Source organism: Lingula anatina, chromosome 4, assembly GCF_051362555.1.
Source record: "Lingula anatina isolate TDL-2025a chromosome 4, LinAna3.0, whole genome shotgun sequence".
NCBI lineage: Eukaryota > Metazoa > Brachiopoda > Lingulata > Lingulida > Lingulidae > Lingula > Lingula anatina.
In genome coordinates, this window is record NC_141770.1 from 9,630,260 (window position 1) to 9,652,197 (window position 21,938).

General features: G+C 35.6%; 1 protein-coding gene and 2 long non-coding RNA genes across 3 annotated transcripts; all 3 read right to left on the reverse strand.

Moving 5' to 3' along the window:
* Window positions 1-42: 42 nt before the first annotated feature.
* On the reverse strand, window positions 43-1,817 carry LOC147762252 (uncharacterized). The gene is made up of 2 exons (XR_015333909.1): window positions 1,481-1,817; window positions 43-851 (listed from the first exon to the last, which is right to left on the reverse strand). It is a non-coding gene; the product is annotated as an uncharacterized LOC147762252 (long non-coding RNA).
* An 11,250-nt stretch (window positions 1,818-13,067) lies between these two features.
* On the reverse strand, window positions 13,068-16,810 carry LOC147762253 (uncharacterized). Its single transcript, XR_015334065.1, has 4 exons — window positions 16,668-16,810; window positions 14,982-15,059; window positions 14,347-14,521; window positions 13,068-13,982 (listed from the first exon to the last, which is right to left on the reverse strand). It is a non-coding gene; the product is annotated as an uncharacterized LOC147762253 (long non-coding RNA).
* A 761-nt stretch (window positions 16,811-17,571) lies between these two features.
* LOC147762254 (uncharacterized) lies at window positions 17,572-20,277 on the reverse strand. Its single transcript, XM_087012010.1, has one exon. The coding sequence runs from the start codon at window positions 19,536-19,538 to the stop codon at window positions 17,904-17,906; it is 1,635 nt and encodes a 544-aa protein (XP_086868136.1). The 5' UTR covers window positions 19,539-20,277; the 3' UTR covers window positions 17,572-17,903.
* Window positions 20,278-21,938: the final 1,661 nt, after the last annotated feature.

The window sequence follows — 21,938 nt, forward strand, 5'->3', positions numbered from 1 at the left end:
GGGTTATTTATTTATTTATTTATTTATTTATTTATTTATTTATTTCAAACCAATTAATTATCAAACATGAAGCTTATTTTTAGAAACATTAACAGATATTACTGCAATATAACCCTGCTGGTACACAGATCTACAGTTCTAAAATGCAAATACCTTTCACACACCACTGATGAAATGTGAATAATCATATGTATAAAGCAATAAAAATATCACAAAATGCGTGTAGGCAAGATATTTCTACAAGTAACCTCATTAATCACTCGGGAAACTTCATAATGCATTTAATAAATGTAGAAATTTAAGCAAAAGAAATTCTACATACAGGCATAACAGATTTATCATATATTGCCACCAACCCTAAACTGAATGGGCATAGAAAGAACAAAGTGAATCTCCCTCCCATTAAAAATGAATAATAAAAAAAATAATAATAAAAACAGATACTGTCAGTCTTAATACTGAAAAACAATGGCATCTTGCAGTCTTCACTGCCTCACTATTTGCAGACAATGATCTAGTCACTTTAACTGTGTACTTTTGATGAGGCATAGATGCAAGAATAACTTTGAAGTATATTGTGAAGGTCTCTTTTGTCATAAATCTGCCACGTATAACCTGAATGCACATATTGCAATTCACACCGCAGCAGCTTGTCTTAGTAAGGACTCAACCAGTTGAAAACTTGAGGCACAGCTTCAGGGACAAGATCACACCATCTACCCTTGCTGTGATGATGGATCTACTAGTACATTATCTATGTCTTGTCCTCCTAGTTTCTCTTATACCATTTCCCCTGATCTATGCTCACATCAATCTCTACAACTTTACCAACAGCTACACATTTTTTACATCTGAAAGTATAAAGCCAAAATTGTAATAAAGCACTATCAATTTACTTGTTATATATTGATTTGAGGGCAAAAGAAAAAGGCAGCAACCCCGTATCATAATCAAGATAACTGAAAATCAAATATGCATAATCAAATAGCTTTAATTGTATATACTACTGATGATTTAATCTTTTAAACTTCAGCATAAATTTTGACTTTCTCTTGTTAAAGCATAGCCACTTTATCAAAATGTGCTTGAACAAATAATAATAATAAACAACCTGCACACATGATGGAATATGGAGGTCAATTGCCACAAAATAAGTTGATTTGTACTTGGTAGCCTGAGAAATAGTATCAGGTATTTATTTGAGCAGTAATAATACCACAGAGTTAACAACGACACAAGCATATGGTGTTATGTAACAAAATTCATGCATTACTTGCTGTGGCAGTGTCCTCCTCAACCTATCGTGCACCGCAGGTTTTGATTTTCAATGTCATCAAAAATTTTTCTTGTTGTTAGTTTGAACTATGTATCTGCTATTCAAATAATATCGTTTGGAAAATAACTAACTGATTTAATTATGCTTTTGCAACATGAAATTATCATTAACTTTGCCGGTTCACGTGTACACAGTACAATGTACCTTGCTATAAGTGCTGCTCTTTTCTCCCCAACTCGCCACTGACAGGCTAACCACATCGTTTCAAAACAACGTTGGTATGCTCCTTTACTTTTGGTGTTGGCAGTTTCGCCCCGGGGACATCGTTTTCGGTTAAAAACAACGTATCGTTTTCACCCATCTTTGCATTGCTCCTGCACAAAATGTCCGCTTGCTGCCCCCCAAGGGAAAAATCGTAGCACGTGGGTAGTTACGCAAGACCTGTGACGTATAACGCGCGCAAGGTTGTTGAACTGGGACCTTGAATATGACTTAGACTGTTGTACATTTTGCATATACCCAGGATATTTTTAGTCACACTAAGGACAAAGTTACTGATATGGACAGTGATATGTTCCATGGAGACTGCTGCACAGAAAATTTGATAAAACATATCGTAATATTCAATGAACACATATTATAGTTTCCTTTAATAACTTATAAATTAGCTTATATATATATATTTGTAAAATAACTTCAAACTTATTATTTTTGTTTTGCTCTGTTCCATTTAATAAAGATGATAGATGTTTGTTACATTATATTCAAGTCCTTATGACAGCGGGATTAATTGTTGCTTTTTATTGTTGCCTATTAAAATTTATATTATTTTAAATTGTGATTTGGGTGCTGAAATGTTAACCCTTGTTAATGTTTTTTCCTGTATTTGGTAGTGATTAATTTTAATTATTCATTTATCTTTGGTCATTTTTAAACAGTATGGATTGAATAAAAATATACAGATGTAAAATTGAAGTACATGAAATAAATTTTTTTATGTTCAAAAATGTTGTTTCTGAGTTCTATTTCATTATTCTGAATAAAATTCTAACCTTTACTAATTAAAAATAAATATAAAAATAATAATAATGTTACATTCCTGTAAAGCATTAAAAACGGGGTAAATATTGTGAAAATGAAACGAAAATAGTAATAAGATTGGTTTCTATTTGATGTCAAAAAATCCTAGTAAACTGCTGGTTGCTCTCGTCTTGGAGCTTGCATGACGTCATTGCATGGCGGCTTTCTCTGGCCGATCAATGGTTCGCAAGTCGCTTGTCAATGACGGCTGGTAAATTTGTTTACAAATATAAATTTTAAAGATTTTTCGTGAAGCTTGAGACGAATGAAAATTACATTCAGCGATGACTGGAAAATCCCGCACACTCTCTAGGTATTGAGTTAAAGCAAATGTTATGCTGTTGTTATGCTAGAAAATCACCGTGACGTTATAATTTAGCGCTGATTCATTCTATTAATTCTTCCTCTGAAATGTTGCCCCAATCAATAAAAATGAAGCTTACATACCCGTCTATAATGTCTTGTACTTGAAAGTTAAAAGACATAATATAGAAAAAAATTATCGGCATTTTTCATTGAAATTAGCGTTTTTTTCACAAAACGAACGCGACGCAACGTAATGGCGCGTGAAAAAACGACGTAAAATCCCTACGCCGTGACAGTATGTGTCCTATAGTAGGCTTGTTAAGGGGTCAAACGCTGCATTTTATAGTACAAATGTCTAACTTGGCATAAATGTTCCTTGGGCCAAAAGAAAATTTTTTATCCAAAGAGACGCGCTCTATCGATTCATAAATTAGCATAAAATATGCAAATTAGGTGCCAAAATATATAATATTTCATATTCCCATTAATTTTTGGTCTAGAAACATGTATAGATTATCAAACCTGACTAAATTAGGGACAAGGAACCCATTTTTGATCATTTGGAAGCAATTGGTGGCCATTTTGTGCCTCAAATCCAAGATGGCCGCCACCCGCCATTTTGAAAGTGGACATAATTTTGCTATTTTATGTTGAATTTTGAAGCGTTTGATCTATATATACTTGATATAATATCGATTCCTACTATTTTGGGGATGAAAAAGTCATTTTGGATATTGTTTTGGTGATAGTAGGTGATTTGAATGGACAAAGAGGGTGTTTTAAGTGCCTACCACATATGTGTGAACGCTGCAAAACCATGGATATTGATAACCCGTATTCAAATATATCTCAATGCAAATTTTTTGTTATATACCATTGCTATTGGACTATATTATGAGCAAAAAAAAAAAAAACACATTTTTACCATTATGGAGGCCATTGGTGGCCGTTTTATCCCTCAAATCCAAGATGGCCGCCAAAACCATTTTGAACTTGAGCATAATTCGCTATTTTGAAACTACATGTACTACATCTTTGTAAATGAGTAATACGTCGTTTTATATGATTTTCTGGTGCAGAATACATTATTTGTTTCTTAAAATTTGTGCCTCAAATTCAAGATGGCCTTCATACGCCATTTTCAAATTGAGCATTATTCACCATTTTGAAACTATCACACCTTCATAAGCGTGCCATACGTCATTTTTGATTATTTCCTGGTGCAGAATGCATTTTCGGTTTCATAAAATGTAAATAGAAACTTTTATAAGCCTCCAAATAAATATAGGATTCAGATGCTACATGGGCCTGCAGTTTATATGTACAATATATGAGTAATCCAATTAGTACAAAACTGCCGATCTATAAAACAAGTGTCAGCAAACAAAATGGCTGAATTAAAGCAAAAGAATACATCTTTGACCGCATGAGGAAAATTGTTAGCCATTATTTTGATCAAAACCAAGTGATGGTTGCATGCCGCTATTTTAATCATTTGGTGTTATTTATAATCTTTGAACTGTGGGACCCTCATTCGCTTGTATTAGGTAAAATGGTACTATTCTGGGAGCTCAAAAGTAATTTTCCAGTGCTAATTTGGTGACAGAAGATAATAAAAAGGTAATATAAGGTTGTAAAATAAATTCCAAGATGAGTTTCGTTGAGTATGTTACAAAAATGTGGAACCCGAACCACATGCTCAATTATATAATCTAGATTTATCTTAAGTGACCTTAAGTGACCAATGGCAATAAATATATATACATAGTGCAGGGTTCTCCCCAGGCCTTTATAGCGTATTCTCTTTTTGCCGATACGCTTCTTTTTTTGCCGACACGCTTCTTTTTTTGCCGACACGATTCTTTGAACTCCGATACCCTTTAAGAGTGTGTGTGTGACCAATGCCTTTAATGCCTTTATTCCTGACAGTCGCGACGTAAACGACTTGTGTGCGTACTTGGATCTCTTGTGTGCACGTTAAGATGTTTATTTTTATTCTGCCTGGCGCAGTAATACAAGTATTAACATCTCATGTTGAGGGCGCGGGACCTGCGTACTGACAAGTTTTGAATATCAACATCCGCTTATTAGTTTCGTCATCAATGTAATTTTGTGAGATTTGTTTGCTTTATCTATATTTTTGGAGAAATATAATAAATAGTCTATTCTTCATGTTATTTTGACTGAAGAATAGTAGCAGTCGTGATCATTTATAAATAAATGAATCCATGCGGCAAGAGAAAATATCAGAAAAGATGCAACGCTATTTAATACATTAGCTCCTGTCGGGACAGGTGAAAATTCAGCTCGGACAGGTTAAGTTGCAGGGTTGGCTGTCCGACGGACAGGTCATGATTTTTGAGAAATTAGGAGCAAAAATCCTTTTAAAAAATCTTTTTTGACTTACGTCTTTTTGTCTCCTCTTGGCACAAAACACGTGCAGTCGCAAAACGAAGTCTGAGCAAACTTACCGCCAAATTATAAAAGTGAACACCCTCCAGAACTTCACAAGACAAAATTTATTCACATAACAGGCTCACTACTGAATATTTATTTGGTTAAAAATCTACGTGCTCTAGACATAAAGAAACAGAAACTACGCAAGTACTGTGCTGGTTACAAAGCCAGATTGGACTAGATGAACTGGCTATATCTAGTTCGTTGTCAAGGCAACATACTGCCTGTCAATCAAATACGTTGTATGCCATCTACTCACTATAGAACGTGAAATCTTTGGGACTGAAGATCTTGTTGAAATATTGTTTATTTGACAAAATATAACCTGAAATTTTGTATGATGTTTTCTTTAATGACTTTAGCATCACCTATATTATTTACAGTTAAAAATTTAGTGCTGGAATATGATAAATTAACATTGCTGTCATATACCAGTGTGATATTGATGTAAGGAAGAAATTAGTAATAACAAATATGAGAATTTGAATAAAAAGGGGAATTTTTTTATACTGATTTTATTTAACTCATATATTAAAAAAATCAAACACATGATAACCCATAAAAAGTTGAATTGTTAACATAAATATAAAAAGGTATTATATGATGAATATTCTTTAATTTTTCATTGAACTTTATTCAAATATTATAAAATTTGAATACTTTAATGAAATTAGTCTAACAGTACCCCCTCCCCACCTGCCGCTCAGGGTTTTTATTTTTTGCTTTGGTTAAACTTCATGTGAATTTGTTATCAAATTGCAGATTCACAAATTGCAGACCCTGTACCCAAAATCCCAGAAGCCCTGATTGAAACTTTATAATGTTAAATCAGACTTATATGCAAGATAATCTTCAGGGCCCGGTTTCATCAAGGCTGGATAGCACTATCCTATGGATAAAAATGGCCGCTATCCTCTGGATAGAGCTATCCAGAGGATAGTGCGTTTCATCAACAGTGGATAGCGTTATCCAGGGGATAAATCAGCTTATCCAGAGGATAAAGTTGTCCGCTCGAAATAGGTGGGATAAATCTGCTATCATGCTGTTAAATCATCAAAAATGGTTTGACAGTAAATCCTGTGAGATTTCACAGGCGGAGAATAATTAGAAAAAGAATTTAAAAAGATGTGTGGTTGCTTTTGATGCTTTGAGTGATACTGAATCAATAGATTACATAACAGACTTGATCAAAGTTGACATCGCGCCTGTTACGAACAGAACCCATGCAATCTCCGTGAGAGACCAATTATCTTTTATTTTACTAAAACATACCTTTTAAATCGACGAAAAAACTCTACACTGCTATTGACATAATCTGCCAAACTTGCCAAGTCAGCCATTTTGTTAGAAAGTATGTCACGACCTTGCCCTTCAACTGCAAATTGTAAACATTGCATGAGGCACAACTAATGCAATGTGATGTGTTTTTGACACTGACACTAAAATATGCTGTAGATATTAGTCCCATTATTTTAATGAATGTACCATCTTGAAATATACTTAGAATATTGTTTATCATGGGTAATTTATTTTCCAAATATGGTATAGATAACTTTTTTGTTAGCAACTATCATGGCTTTTATAATGTTTATAGCAACCAACTGCATTATGGGAATGTATTTTTCCAAATATTGTATTGGATGAATTTTTATCTACTGGATTACTATCATGCTGTTTATCCAGCCTTTGTGAAACACAAATTTATACAGGGGATAACTATACAGAGGATAAGAAATTTATACATTGGATAGTGTTATCCATAGGATAGCCTATCCAGCCTTGATGAAACCGGGCCCAGGAGTTCACAAGTATGAAAAAACAACTTTTTTATCTGAAAATAAATCCACTTTAAGGTGCATTTTCCGGCTCATTTGATTGAATGTCTTGGCAATAAATGCATTAAATGTATGACTACACATATTTATTTACAAAGTTCAATGGTATGAATAGAAAAAAATTATTAGTTTTGTTGGACAGGTTGGATTGAAATTCGGACAGGTGCTCATAAAAGTTAGTGTCTAGCCCTGATGTTCCCACAAAATTTGGTCCTGCACGTGGGCTATGTTGTAATGATTTAATGACAGCTTCAGATTGCATGAAATTGCACCCTTTTTGCATGAAATAATGAAAGTTTTTCCTCCGGAGGGAGTGAAAGACAAGCAAATGGACTTTGCTTTGAAATAGCTCTAGATCTTGTCTGCAAAATCATCCAGCAGCACAGCAAAAAGAAACATGCATGATCAGCTCTGGTAGGCCAATAAGACAACAGCTAGTAAGAATTGAGGTTTTGTCAGTGTCCTATGAGAAACAGCCAAACAATATATGGAAATCCAGTTTCAAGAGAAACATTAATGCATGAGAACATGTCGCATCAGAGGAAAGTGGTATCTTTACACAAAAGAAGGAATCTGCAAAACCAACTAGAAAGCAACAGCTGCGCAGGAAGGCAAGAGGGATAAAGCAAAGAAGTCGAGGAAGCAGCCTCTTTTCCTAGTTGACAGTGCCAGTGATCATTCCTAGCATGATTTGACCAGACAAGTCATCTCACTACCAATAGAAATCCATAAGGCGACTACATAGTTCTCATTGTTTCCAATGGACGAACAAGCACAAAACATCTACAGTATATACCAACTACAGGAATATTCATCTTGGAATCATCTTAAAAAACCTTATGCCTTTTTTTATTATCCTCTGTCACCAGAGTAACACCAGAAATTAATTATGTACTTCCAAAATAGTAACAATTGATGTATTACGATCATATGTAAGTCCAACAGCTCAAAAAAGGTAAATTATGCCATAATTTTTAAATAGAGACAGACTCTTGGATATGAACAACAGAATAGCTAACAGTAGTCACCAAACAGTTGAATCTGCCATGCTGGTCTCTTGCACTTAATCTATGTCTGGCAAAACCATTTTAAAATTGTTATATAACATATTTTTTGCACAAATTTGACTTCAAGACGTATACAAGCGAAGGTGAAGACGTAAGCCTGTATTGGTGTTGGAGCCTTTTAATATTTTCTTTTTGTATTATATCTCAGAAGAGATAAGACACATGACTTCTACAACCCAAATGATAAGAAACGATGTATAACATGCTAGTGTAAGAGCAATAGCTTCAAATTGATGAGTTATGCCTTACCCGTATTTCAAAATTGTGACTGGCGGCCATCTTGGATTTGAGGATCAAAATGGCTACCAATTGTCTCCAAAGCACCAAGTATGTGTTCTTTACCTTTAATTAACGACGCTCTCTCATATTTCAGATTTCATATTTCTGCCCTAGCGATTTTGATTAAAATTGTAAGACAAAATCTTCTTACCATATGAATAAAAAATATGAAAAAAAAATTGGGGGTACCCAGGCTCGTTTTCGAGAGGTGGCGTCCCGAAAAACACTACGTTTATTACATTGCGTTATATGGGGATTTTGCCAAAATGCCCTTAATTTTGCTGAAAAATGCAAAAATAAAAAATTCTGCCCTAGCGATTTTAATTTTATGTGGATATGTTATAGATCTTGGTAGACCTCAAAGAAATTTACAAAAAAATATGTACCACACCATGCTTGTTTTTGAGCCAGGGCTGCTTGAACATCGATTTTGATCAAATTTACATAGGAATCAATGGAAATTTCCAAGCAAATTTAAATAAATGTGTTTTGTATCGTGGGTTTTTTAACTCATACATTTATTTTGCTTCCATGAAAATCATATTTATACTTCTCTGCATCAGCTAACCAAATTTCATAAAGTTTGCTTATCCCATTCATAATAAATAGATATTCAAATGTTGAAAGTATCAGTTGGATTTCAGTATGCCTCATTGAATGCCGCCATATTGGATTTTTCATAGGCTGGACCTACAAGCACATGTATCAATCTCTTGTGACTTTTATCTTCCTATTCCTTTTTTCTTACTGTTTTATACATTTTTAACATTGAGATAGCTGGATAGATTGTTTGCTTTGTATATTTTAATATACATTGTTTAAACAATGTATCAATTTCTTACTACTGGTACGTTACATGTAGCCATATTTCTTGACAAACGTGCTTTGGAAACTAGGTGGCAAAAAAGTTAGAATATTCGTCTAAAGACATCTTTTGGTTATCAGTTTATTTCGATTTCATATTATATTTACAACATGAAATCAAATAAATATATATAATTAATATACATACATTTTTTAAAATTTAGGCATTAAAGACATCCTACATGCATTTTTCTTATTACTTTATACATTTTGTTACTCTTTTTTGTGTTTAGATTAATTTTACATATAGAAGACAATAAAGACCATCTAGACCTCTTTGAAATGACATGTGCAAATGCTGATATATTAACCACGACATCTTGATTTTCCCCCTAAACATGAAGAAATTGTTTTTATAAACTAGGTATTATATAGAATTTGCTAAAGGTTGAACACAGGATTTTGTTAATTGAATGGGAATGAAATAAAAAATCAAATAACAGGGATCTTCCTGGGTCAAAATCTGGCTGGGCCATTTTAAAAAAATGTGTGCCATGAATTTTTTGTGATAATTCATTATGTTTCAATATCATTTTTTATTTTAATTTTAATCATATTATTTTTCATAGGCTAGGCAGATTGACCAAAAGCATATTATATCAATCTCATGTGACTTATTTTCTTATTCCTTTTTATTTTTATTTCTTTTGTTTCTTTATTTTTCTTACTCAGTACTAAAATATGCACTTTATGGTTAGATAGCTGGATAAATTGTTTCCTTTGTATATTAACAATGTATCAATATCTTACTATGGTAAGTTAGTCATATTTCTTTTCTATATATGGAAGATGGTGACAAAAATACTCATCTACAGATATCTTTGATTATCAGTTTATTTCTGTTTCATATTATGTTTACAACATGCAATCAAATACATATCAATAGCATATAAATATGCATATTAATTTAAAAATTTAAAAAATCATACAATTTTTTATTACTTTTTTTGTTACTCGTGGTTTTTTGTGTTTGGATTGATTTCACTGAGAAGAAAATAAAGACCATCTAGACCTTCTCTTTGAAAAGCAATTTCAAATTCTGATATGCTAACCCTGACAGCTTAATTTTTTTCCTACACATGGAGAAATTATTTTTTTACAAACAAGGTTTTTCTACAGAATTTGGTAAAGGTTTCACACAGGATTTAGTCAATTGACTGGGATAAAATAATAAATCAGAAAAAAGGGATTTTCTTCACTTTCATCATTGCAAAAATTAACTAAATTTTGTAACTCAAGACTATCTTTTAATGCATTATGGGCTGAATAATTTCTGTGAAGTAATAAGTTTACAAACTAAAGTCTCTTGTTTATGATTGGGTAAATTAGGATAAAGTTGGAATAAAGTACACTTTATCTTCTAAAATATACTGTTTATTTTCCTAGCATCAAAAAAGTATTACATGTATCTGCATAAAAACCCTTGGTCCTCTGTTGTGTGTTTTATGGTTTTGTCCATTTGCACAAAACCATTACAAGAATGACGTCGCAACACGCCAGGCGGGTGCACACCGGTTGCATCTTTTCTGGAGAGCTAAAAATCGCACTGTTTGCAGGTCATATTGTTCAATAACATACTTAAATCAACAACAAAACGCCATGAGTCTAATTATTTTAACTTATTGTGAAAGAAGAGAATTGTTTTCAGCATACAAATCACGGTAATTTGGGCCTGGGTGATCGGAAACCAATGCTGAAGAAGGCAATGTCTTGTTGCACACATCGTAACCATGTGATAAATCACCACAATACACATTGTGGTCAAAATGCAAACCATTGTGATTATTTTCCGTGAGATAAGATCTTGTCACTGCTATACAAGCCTTACTAAAACGTTCTTTCTATCCCTTCTTCACGTAATTTCTTACATTGCGGCATTTGTAAACAAAGTCGCAAGTGGGTACTTTACGTCGTAAAAGACCAAGCGTTCACAGATACGCAACGCATTGTTGACATATTCGTAGCGCTTCGACCAAAATAACATCAAAGATTTCATACTGATTTCTTAAAAGGGTGAATTACGTATTTTATTGCATGTTATATGTTTATCATTAGCCGCTATTGCAAAAAACTACTCATGCGCGAAATCTGCGCAGATCGCAAAAAAAGCTAATATGAGAGAACTACCTTAAGCCATTTTGGTCTCTTACACTTGTTTCAAGCTCTTTATGATTTTATACAACATTTTGTACTAATTAGACTACATGGCACATGTAAGTCTATTTGACAACTTAAGCCTACATGCATATTCATTTTGGAGGATAAAATAGTTTTTACTCACATTTTATGAAACAGATAATGTATTCTGCACCAGAAAATCATATAAAACGACGTATTACTCATTTACAAAGATGTAGTACATGTAGTTTCAAAATAGCGAATTATGCTCAAGTTCAAAATGGTTTTGGCGGCCATCTTGGATTTGAGGGATAAAACGGCCACCAATGGCCTCCATAATGGTAAAAATGTGTTTTTTTTTTTTTTGCTCATAATATAGTCCAATAGCAATGGTATATAACAAAAAATTGCATTGAGATATATTTGAATACGGGTTATCAATATCCATGGTTTTGCAGCGTTCACACATATGTGGTAGGCACTTAAAACACCCTCTTTGTCCATTCAAATCACCTACTATCACCAAAACAATATCAAAAATATCAATATCAAAAAAAAAAAATATATCAAAAATGACTTTTTCATCCCCAAAATAGTAGGAATCGATATATATATCAAGTATATATAGATCAAACGCTTCAAAATTCAACATAAAATAGCAAAATTATGTCCACTTTCAAAATGGCGGGTGGCGGCCATCTTGGATTTGAGGCACAAAATGGCCACCAATTGCTTCCAAATGATCAAAAATGGGTTCCTTGTCCCTAATTTAGTCAGGTTTGATAATCTATACATGTTTCTAGGCCAAACATTAATGGGAATATGAAATATTATATATTTTGGCACCTAATTTGCATAATTTATGCTAATTTATGAATCGATAGAGCGCGTCTCTTTGGATAAAAAATTTTCTTTTGGCCCAAGGAACATTTATGCCAAGTTCGACATTTGTACTATAAAATGCAGTGTTTGGCCATTTTTTGGTCCTTAACAAGCCTACTACTACTGCTACTGAATAACGAGCGAGAGAACTGGCGACTGCTTCGTGAAACGGCACTCATAACTAGCGAGAGGCTAACGACCGATCGCTAAAGCCCCCTTTACACTGGACGGCGTCCTTTCTGCGTCCAGCAGTACGACCCCATTTGAGAGTTAAAAAATTATAATACTTTACGTGCCGACAACTGGCCGATCATTGAGCATTCATTTTGATGCAAAACCAATGCTCCTGCCTCCTAATTAAGACCACAGGGATGCCAAATTCCATGGTCGCAGAAAGGACGCCGTCCAGTGTAAAGGGGGTATAACTAACTACTGCTTCGTGAAACCGGCCCCTGGTCTCCGAGACGTACTTTAAACCTACCGCAGACCGAGATCCATTCACGCCGCAGATGCTACACATGTTAAAAATTATACATGCCCTCTCTCTCTCTCTCTGCGAAACATTAAGACGTGCACATTTTAACATATTGAAATGGTGCATGAAGATCTAACATGTTCACTTTACAAATTATACTAGGAAATTGATCTTTTTTGTTTTGTTTTTTTTATATTATACCCTAGGGATTGATCATGATATTTTTCAAATTATACCTTGGGGCGTACTATGTACATTATTTAAACACAAAGTTTAAATAATAAACACAAATGTGTAATGTGCTAACAATACACTTAGTTTTTATTAAAAACAGGTTATCAAGTGCGCAGTTTTTCTCTCATAAAAACAATTGTTTGCTTCCAATTGTAACTTGAAAAACGTGTGCGATGGTTTGTCTTACCACGCTGTTTTTTTTTTTTTTTGTTTTTTTTTAATTTAAGTTCTTTTCAGAATGTCAGCCATCTTCCATTTACTGCGTTAACTTAAACTGCTCGAAACTTAACAGCACGAGTTAACATTTTGGACAATGTAAGACGAATTCATTCAAAACTCTTCTATGAATTTGACATCTTTCAAACGTGCGTATTATTAAAGACTTGCTATTATTTTTTTCTCTTCTTCCTCCTCCTCTTCACCTTCCTCGTCTCCTTCATCTTCATCCTCATCCTCCTCTTCCTCACCATTTCCTTCATCCTCCTTTGTTCCCCCCGCACGCCTTTTGCTTCGTTATCGTTTTAGGCACCACTTGGATTGCCACAACTTTAGGTTTACTAACTGGTTTGGGTTCGACTTTAACAGTTGTAACTTTCTTTTTAGGCTTCGGCTTCGCAACGACAACTGACACCACTTTTGGTTTACTAACTGGTTTGCGTTCCACTTCAACGGCTACAATTTTCGGTTTAGGGATGGGTTTCCGTCTTGGGGGAGGTTTGCGGATTGAGAAGCTAGATGGTCGTGTAACTTTTTGAACTCGCCGCTTTAAAAGGGGAGAGGGTCGTGGTCTTGGCCTTGGTCTTCTTCTTCTCGATCGACTGTCCCTGACATTATCACGTCGCTGATGCCCTATATATCTTGGCCTTGGCCGATACCTTGGTCTATATCTTCTACGACCGATTACATACCTATAACGTATTCGGCGGGATCGTTTCCGCTGAAGTTTCTTCGGTGTTCTTTTAACTATCTTGTAGAGATTCGTACGGCCAAAAAAACCTCCACAAGGCAGCTGCGATTTTTGGCAACTAACGCCACATGCGTATTTATTCACTTCCCTAAGTTGACGGAGATGAACGTTGTTTTTCAAACAGCGGCATATGTTGATCCCCCTTCAATTTAAAAGTGAAATCATCATTAATGGCGTTCTTTTTTTTTTTTTTTTTCACATGAAATACCAGTATGATTCACATTTGGACTTTGGTTGATCAAAGTTTTTTAAAGGATAACGGCGGTTTTTATGACAGTTTAACTTTTGTCGCTTTGAAGTTTGCACAGTGAATCTATCGAACGAAATATTAAAGATACTAATCAATGAGCAAGAATTGATGAAAGGACACAGGCATGCAAACATGCTTGTGAATTACACAACGCCAAAAACTGGCAACAGAAATAATGTTTGACACACTAGCTGTATTAAGTCCTCATTTTAGATTTTGGGTAATTCACATTCCAATAACATTTTTTGTAGCTTACCTCGAATGGCTCAGTGCTACATATTTAGTTCCTTGCTTTTTGCAGAAGTCTGTGCAGTCTCCAACTTCGAGTTTCTCCCCCCTCTTTTCATGACTGTTGAAGAGGGCCGGGCTGGGTCTAGCATAGCAGCCCTTGTATTGTGCGCCCTCCGCGCCGGCATATGAAATGTAGTCCCCTGTTCAAGAAAAATGTTATTTTAATTTCATTTAAACGTGGTTGATAATGCATCATAATTTGATATATCGTTAGAAGTAAACGGAAAGGTTTGCAGGGTTTTCGCCAGAAATAAGAAAAATTAAAGAAATATTTTGTACTGTTTTGCAGACTTCTACTAGACCTACTTACAGATTTCTATTTTTAAAATTCCCAAACCTCAAATATCTGTAAATTTAATCAACATTTTTACCAAGTGGTTATTACAAGCTTTTTTATCTTACCAAAACTTATTGAATAAAATCAAAATTAAAATTGAACAGACATGCCGAAAACGAATTTATGAAATCTTCTTTAATTCGCTGATTTGAAAAAAAAAACCATATTCTACTGACAAGGGGTGAAACGAAAATAGCAATATGTAATGATTGATAGCACTAAACCTTTGTGTTGTACTTTTGAGGCGTTTTTAAAATACATACATGCACTGGTAGGCGTGAGAAGGAAAGTCAAGAAGCAACACAAGAAGACAGCTGCAATTTGTGAGAAGGCCATCATACCTGAAAAGAGTTCATTTACAGAGAGCCTCATTTCGAACGTTTACGTTGCAACTCAAATTCAATTAAGTATTTCAAATAAATAAATCCGTACGAAATTAAAGGTGATTCGTTAGTGTAAAGGGGTGATGGGTGACCTCGTCTTGTTAGGCTGTTACATCGTCTAATATGGAATAAGATTGAGCAAAAACGTTCATTAGCTGGGAAGTTGAATCATAAGAAAAAGACAAACCGAAAATCTTTCATGCTGTTAGCCAACGGGTACAGTATCTCCCTCATTGTAAAGAAATTTCAGAAAAAATGGGCAGGGTCTACAAAAAGCATACTGTCAAAGACAAGGCCCCTTCAGAACAACGTTGCTGGACTATATATATATATATATATATATATATATATATATATATATATATATATATATATAGACTCGCCCTTCAAGAAATCGACGCCTTCAAGAAATCGACGAAAACCGGAAGTGCGTGTTTTTGCACTGTTTTTCCTGTCATGCCCATCATAAACACTGTGTTGTCAAGTAAAATGAAGCGTCTGATACAAAGTATCAAACGCGGCATTCACGTGCTTGCTGGCGATGCGTTCAGTACACTTTGTTTACACTGACATGTCGAGGTCAGAAATGCACAATGTTTTTCTATGTAATTACGCAGTTTCAATTTTGATTAGTGAATTTTCTTTTATCTGCATGGTCATTTTCCGAACATTTGTATAAGCCACGAAATATTTCTCATCGGAAAATCACCCAGCAGCTTTCCAAGTACAAACGAGTGACGTCATGACGCACTTCCGGTTTTCGTCGAGATCTTGAAGGGATTAGCGTTACGGTTTGCTGCACATTGAAAGCGTTCTGTCTCAAAATGTTCTCAACTGCTTGGATTGAAATTTACAGAACTTATTCTTCACATGATAACACACATATGTGCTTAATTTGAGAGCTTTAGCTGTTATATGTTTTCTACAGTGCCCATTCAAATTTGAAAAAGAGCTATTTTCCGTCGATTTCTTGAAGGGCAAGTATATATATATATATGATCAATTGCCATGACTGCAATTCTTTTTTACATTGGTGAGATCGGTAGAAAGGTGAGTGAACAAAAAAAAAAAAGAAAAAAATCTGTGCTATTTCTGAACATTTAATAGACACCGGTCACAGGATTGGCAAACACAATCCTTGAATCTGAGTCACGTGATATCCCACGTGAGGTACGAGAGGCTATCAACATCCGTCACCAGCCACCCATGAAGGGAAGGGGGGGTCGATCTACCTGACATTCATAAGAGGATCCTGCCCGCTATACCACCTATCGGGCTCCAGGTTGGCCGTAAGCTAACTGTATAAAAGTTTTTCGGCTTGTGTTTGATAATTTTCATTTATGGAATAAGATTATATGACATAAAATTGATTGGAAATTGGGAAAAATACCAGCCCGATAAAAACTTCGGTGCTAACTCGAAATGATTGTAAAGGCAATGTGATTTTTGGCCGAAATATCTTTAAATGTTTCGATTCACTTGTTGAAACCACGCAAAATATAGATTTTGGTTGCGTTATTTCACCTAATTTGCGACCAAAATCATTACCGTTTCATTTCAACTTACCTGCTTGTCAAATGGGTAATTCTGGACTTTACGTCAACTTAATGGATAGCCTTGAAATAAACAGTGAGAGTCTAAATCGTTTACTCCTATTTTTCAGTATAAAATCATCCAGGCAATGCTATTACACGGACATTTTGCCCCTGAACAGACGGTGCCTGAGACTGTCGCGGACGCACAACTCACGTAACGTCAAGCGTACGTGGTGTCATTTCACGTTATCCGCTTGACGTTTTACGTCACACAGATGACGTCATCAAGTGTATGTTGCACAACGTTACAACTCCCGTTACATATCGCTGTAGATTCGATAAATTTGAATAGATCTAGACTTGCCCTTCAAGAAATCGACGGAAAATAGCTCATTTTCAAATTTGAATGAACACTGTAGAAAAAGTATATAAGCTCAAGCTCTCAGATTTCGCACATAGGTGCGATATTATGTAAAGAATAAATGTTGTAAATTCCAATACAATTGGTTGTGTAGATTTTGAGATAGAACGCTCTGAATGTACTGCAAACCATAACACTTACGCCTTCAAGATCTCGACGGAAACCGGAAGTGCGTCGTGACGTCATTCCATTGTGCTTGGGAAGATGCTGGATGATTTTCTGTTGAGAAGGACTTCGTTTTTTATCAAAATATTAAGTAAATGACTTTGCAAACCACGCATATAGTTTTTTTTTAAGTAAAAAAAGCTATTTAAGACTAAGTTTTGTTTTTTTATTTCGATTTATATTTCAATGTTGTCTCATGTTTTCATAGCATTTCAAGAAAGTTCAAACGATTCACGAATTCGGCTTTTAATGATGTCTGAAGCGTGTAAGGCGTCATATATGTTTATAGAAAGTGTATTAGAAATTGAACTTAAGTAAACGTACTGAGAACGAACTCTAGACTCACAAATAGTGTTTGGTCATAAAAGATTTTACTTTTCTCAAAGACCACTTATATTTCCACTACAATCTTATAATATACAGAGGTAGTCCTAATTACGTATACCGCCCCATTTTAATCAAAACGGAAAAAAGAATACACACACATTTTATCATTTCAAGATGAACAATGTGACAGAAAACAAACAATCACAGACGACAGAATTTACAACAGACATGAAGGGGCAAATGAAGGGCCACAAATTTATGTACATTACTTTATCTGTAATATTAATACGTTGAAAAACTGTAATTATAATAATAAACAATATACATGTTGAAAAGAACTAAACCAATACTCTTTTATTCTGATGCCTGCCAGCAGTTATGGCATAAAAAAACGTCCAAAAATGTGGGTGTTTTCGCGCAAGAAAGATGTTCTTGCGCATTGCAAACGACACACCGAATAAACTCGTACACTTCTTCCACCAACTCAGTTGTGCTAGTACTTGGTGGCTCCATACCGTTGCATACGGTACATATCGGTGCCGGCCGACGGGGTGTAGGTCTACTTGGTGCCACGGTTCCTTCCCGCGGTTCTTCAATGAAGAAATTTCCTGCCACGATGCCCATTCTTTTTGCCCTCTTTTCATATGCTCTTTTCCTTTTCTCTTCTTCCTTTTTCTCTTTCTCCTGTCTTCTTAATTCTTTTCTCCGTTCCACTTCCAAGGCCTTCTGTGCCTTTCGATCGTGTGCCTCAGCCCTCTTTCTCTCCCTCTCCTCGCCCGCTCTTTTCTTCTCCTCCTCCTTCTCTATCCTTCGCTTAGCGGCATCTTCCCTTTTCTTCTGTTTTTCTTGAACAATCCTTTGGCTTTCTTCCTCTTTTCTTCTTTTTTCTGCCATCACTTCGTCCGACGTCAGTACTTGCGATCTACTATAATCTGTTGCAAATCTTCTTTTTCTCATGGGTGCCCCTTCTGCTGGTACAATCAGCACTTTCGCGATGGTTGGAGACACTATGCCCATCTTCACCATTGGGTGTTGCTCAATCTTGCATATGTGACCACAGTAACAGACAGGTGTCGCGTCAGTAGAGTCTGTTTGCGTCATCGAGTCCGTCTTGTCTGTCGGCTGTCCATTGTCATCGTAATATGTCTGAGTGGTTTGGTCTTTTCTCTCTTCGTCGTCACCGCTGCACTCCAATATGAGGCAGCACACGTCTCCACTTGTCTTTGTCTTCTTATGTGCTCTGTCGTTTTCTATGTATTTATCTGCCTTTATAGCTTTTGGGTTGAGTGGCCATATCCCTGTAGTTTTGAAAGACGCTGATAGTTTTTCTGGTGTTAGTGCTTTCCTTCGAGCAGATTTAAAAATTGCTGGAAAAGTTGCTTTAGTGATAAGAAGGTTTTTCCGTAAAAGACTGGCGGATTTTGCAATTTTTCTATACTCCAATTTTAGATCTTTAAAAATTTGATCCAGGGGTTGTAAAAAATGAGAAGTGTGGGCTGGGATATTAAATAAAATGATGTTGTTTTCCTTAGCACTGTCAATAAGACCTTTGGAAGCATGGGCTGCTAAGTTGTCTTGCAACAATATCAAGGGCCTGGCAGAGGGGGCGTGTTTCAAGAAAATTTTGACAAACCATTGCAAATACATGTCAGAGTCTATGTACCCCGACTCAGAGGAGCCATAAAGGGCGTCTTCCGGCCCTTGCTGTATGGCTTCAGGTGCTGGGGGACAGCCCTCGAATATAATCATCGGTGGCAGCAGCTGGCCAACGGCACTGCCACACTCCACGACAGTAACATGGTTGGCATTGGTTACCTCTCTTTCATATGGGAACTGTTTTCCCTTCTTGGCGACAACTTTCGAGCTTGCTCTAGACTGAAAGTAAGTCTCATCTACATTGTAGATTTTACTTGGATCGGTAATGTTGTGCAGTGCGAGGGTTTCTTTTAGTAAATCAAAATGCGATTCTGCAACGGATGGCTGCGACATGACGGCTCTGCCTCTGAAAAATAATTTTCTAGAACGGTTAGAGCACAGCGATTTTGCCTTTAAGTACCTTTAACACAATGCCTTTGTTAAATGGAGGAAAAAAGCCCACACTCATATGTGAACATTTTAGGTTGTAAAAAAATTGAATTTGCAATGACCATCATTATTATTACCACAATCATTATTATTTTCAGTCACAGGCACACCTATTGATTAATCCCGGCTTTCTTAGAGAGAGCTCGGGGTGCCTTTGCCTAAGGCGCCACCACCAACCATCCGATGCAAGAAACTCCACATTTGGGTCCCTTTCTTTCATGATCCCTTTTGCAAAGTGCCCCATCAGGTCTCTTGTCAGAGGAAAACCCCAGTCAGCCATAAGCATAGCATAGGCTATTAGGGCTTCCTCGTCGTCTGGGTTCATTAACGGTTTTTTCTTAGGTGTAAACTTCAGTCTTCCTTTTGTGATAGACGCATATAAGAGAGAGACAGAGAAATGAAGTGAAACAGGATATACCTTAAGAGCAGGACAGGAAAGAGAATTTGCCCAAGGCAAGAATTAAACAACAAATACTCATAAAATTAAAATAAAAACGTTTTTATTTACAAACCAATTTACGTTTTAGTTTTTCTTTGTTTTTATTGTTATTAATACGAACATAAAATGCAACTCATACCGTCATTACCAGCGTATATGCTCACGTATATTGTTCACCGGTTCATTACTTTTATAGTCACTACTTGTATATTCTAAGATTCGGTACCTGACACATGGTCACCAATCGTTGTTACTGGCACACCAAAAGCGCGTGACGCTTCAGTCAACGTGTACGTGCCTGCTTGCACAGACAAAACAGCTGCATCTAATTGTTCTAAGTTATATTTCCGTGGCATTCTGAAAACTGATTTGACATTTTTGGTTTAATTAATGTTGTTTTAAAATGTAAACACACATAATTTGGGCTTTTATTTTAGATAAACAAACAGAACTAGGCCATCCTTTGCTAAAGTTGGATATTCTAAAGGATTTCTTTTTAAATTAAACTTCAATATCAGTTACGTACGTAACCCGTCTTGTAACAGTACTATTGTAAGGGTCTCTAGCGGCAATTCACCAAACTACTACATGTGTACGTATGTTGTGACACACATTATTGACTCAAACAAGAAAACAATCCTAACTACAATTGATCGGGACGATTTTATTTACACTCACAAGAGAGATGAATTGGAGACAAAAACAAAGGACATCATTTGGATACTTAAGATGCCTTTATTCAAGGTTTGTGTTTATCACTAAGTTTGATGCAATGTGTTTACAAGCCGTGTACATTTTACCTGTAATACTACGTCGGGTAATACGGAGGTGATAAACATCCAGGGTAGCCCTATAGAGAATTACGGCTGGGATAATATGTGGAAAACATCAATCAGCCAGTAACGTTTCTTACAAAGGACACGCACCTGTTAGAATTTTAAAAATCTAGAATATATAAAGCAGATGAATGTGGTATTTTTCTACTTCATTTGAACTTACAAATGGCGACACCGGCGACAACAAATAATGATAAATTAAATTTACTCATACGAAGGATGCGCAAATAATAGGACGTCGACAAGAGCATAAAAGCACGGAAATTTATGTAAGTAAACATTATTTCTGTTCAACTAACTTCTTCTACAACATGTGTAAGGTCGTTATCAACGCTTTTGTATTATAAACAAAAGTTTAAATGTTGCGTTCGATACTTTGTATCAGACGCTACAACTTACTTGACTACGCAGTATGTTTACGCAGAGCATGCCGGGAAAAATAGCGAAAAAAAGCACGTACTTCCGGTTTGCGTCGATTTCTTGAAGGCGTCGATTTCTTGAAGGGCGAGTCTACGTGTAGATCTATAAATATAATAAGAAACGGTTTAAAATCCTGGAAAGCCTTAATAACACGCTTACAAAATTTAAAAAAAATTATATATACACTGATGCTCATAAGTTAAGCAACACTTTCTTATTTCTCGAATTTCTCAGCAACCAAAATTTTTATTGAGGCAAAATTTGTACAATAGCTAGATATTTCTCTTGTTTTTACTTTGACTTACTGGACCGTGACATTACAGTACTATTTACTGTTGGACACGATAGAATATGCAATGGGGGTCCCACTTGCGAAAAACACAGTTTGGCCATGCCATGAGGAGCTTCCAGTTTGGCTAGTTTCATGGGCACAATTTGTTATTTTGGACCAACCAATGGTTAGAAGAGGACTCAACGAGGTAATCAGATGGCAAATAATGGGAAGCCATCGTGCTGGGGTGCCAAAGAGACAGATTGCAAGGCAACAAAAAAGTAGCACCAAGTCAAGTGTCCAAGCTGGTAGCAAAATGGCGCCAAACTCATCATGTA

Coding starts and splice junctions, on each gene's coding strand:
- LOC147762254 (XM_087012010.1), bottom strand. CDS start 19,538: ATGTCGCAGCCATCCGTTGCAGAATCGCATTTTGATTTACTAAAAGAA.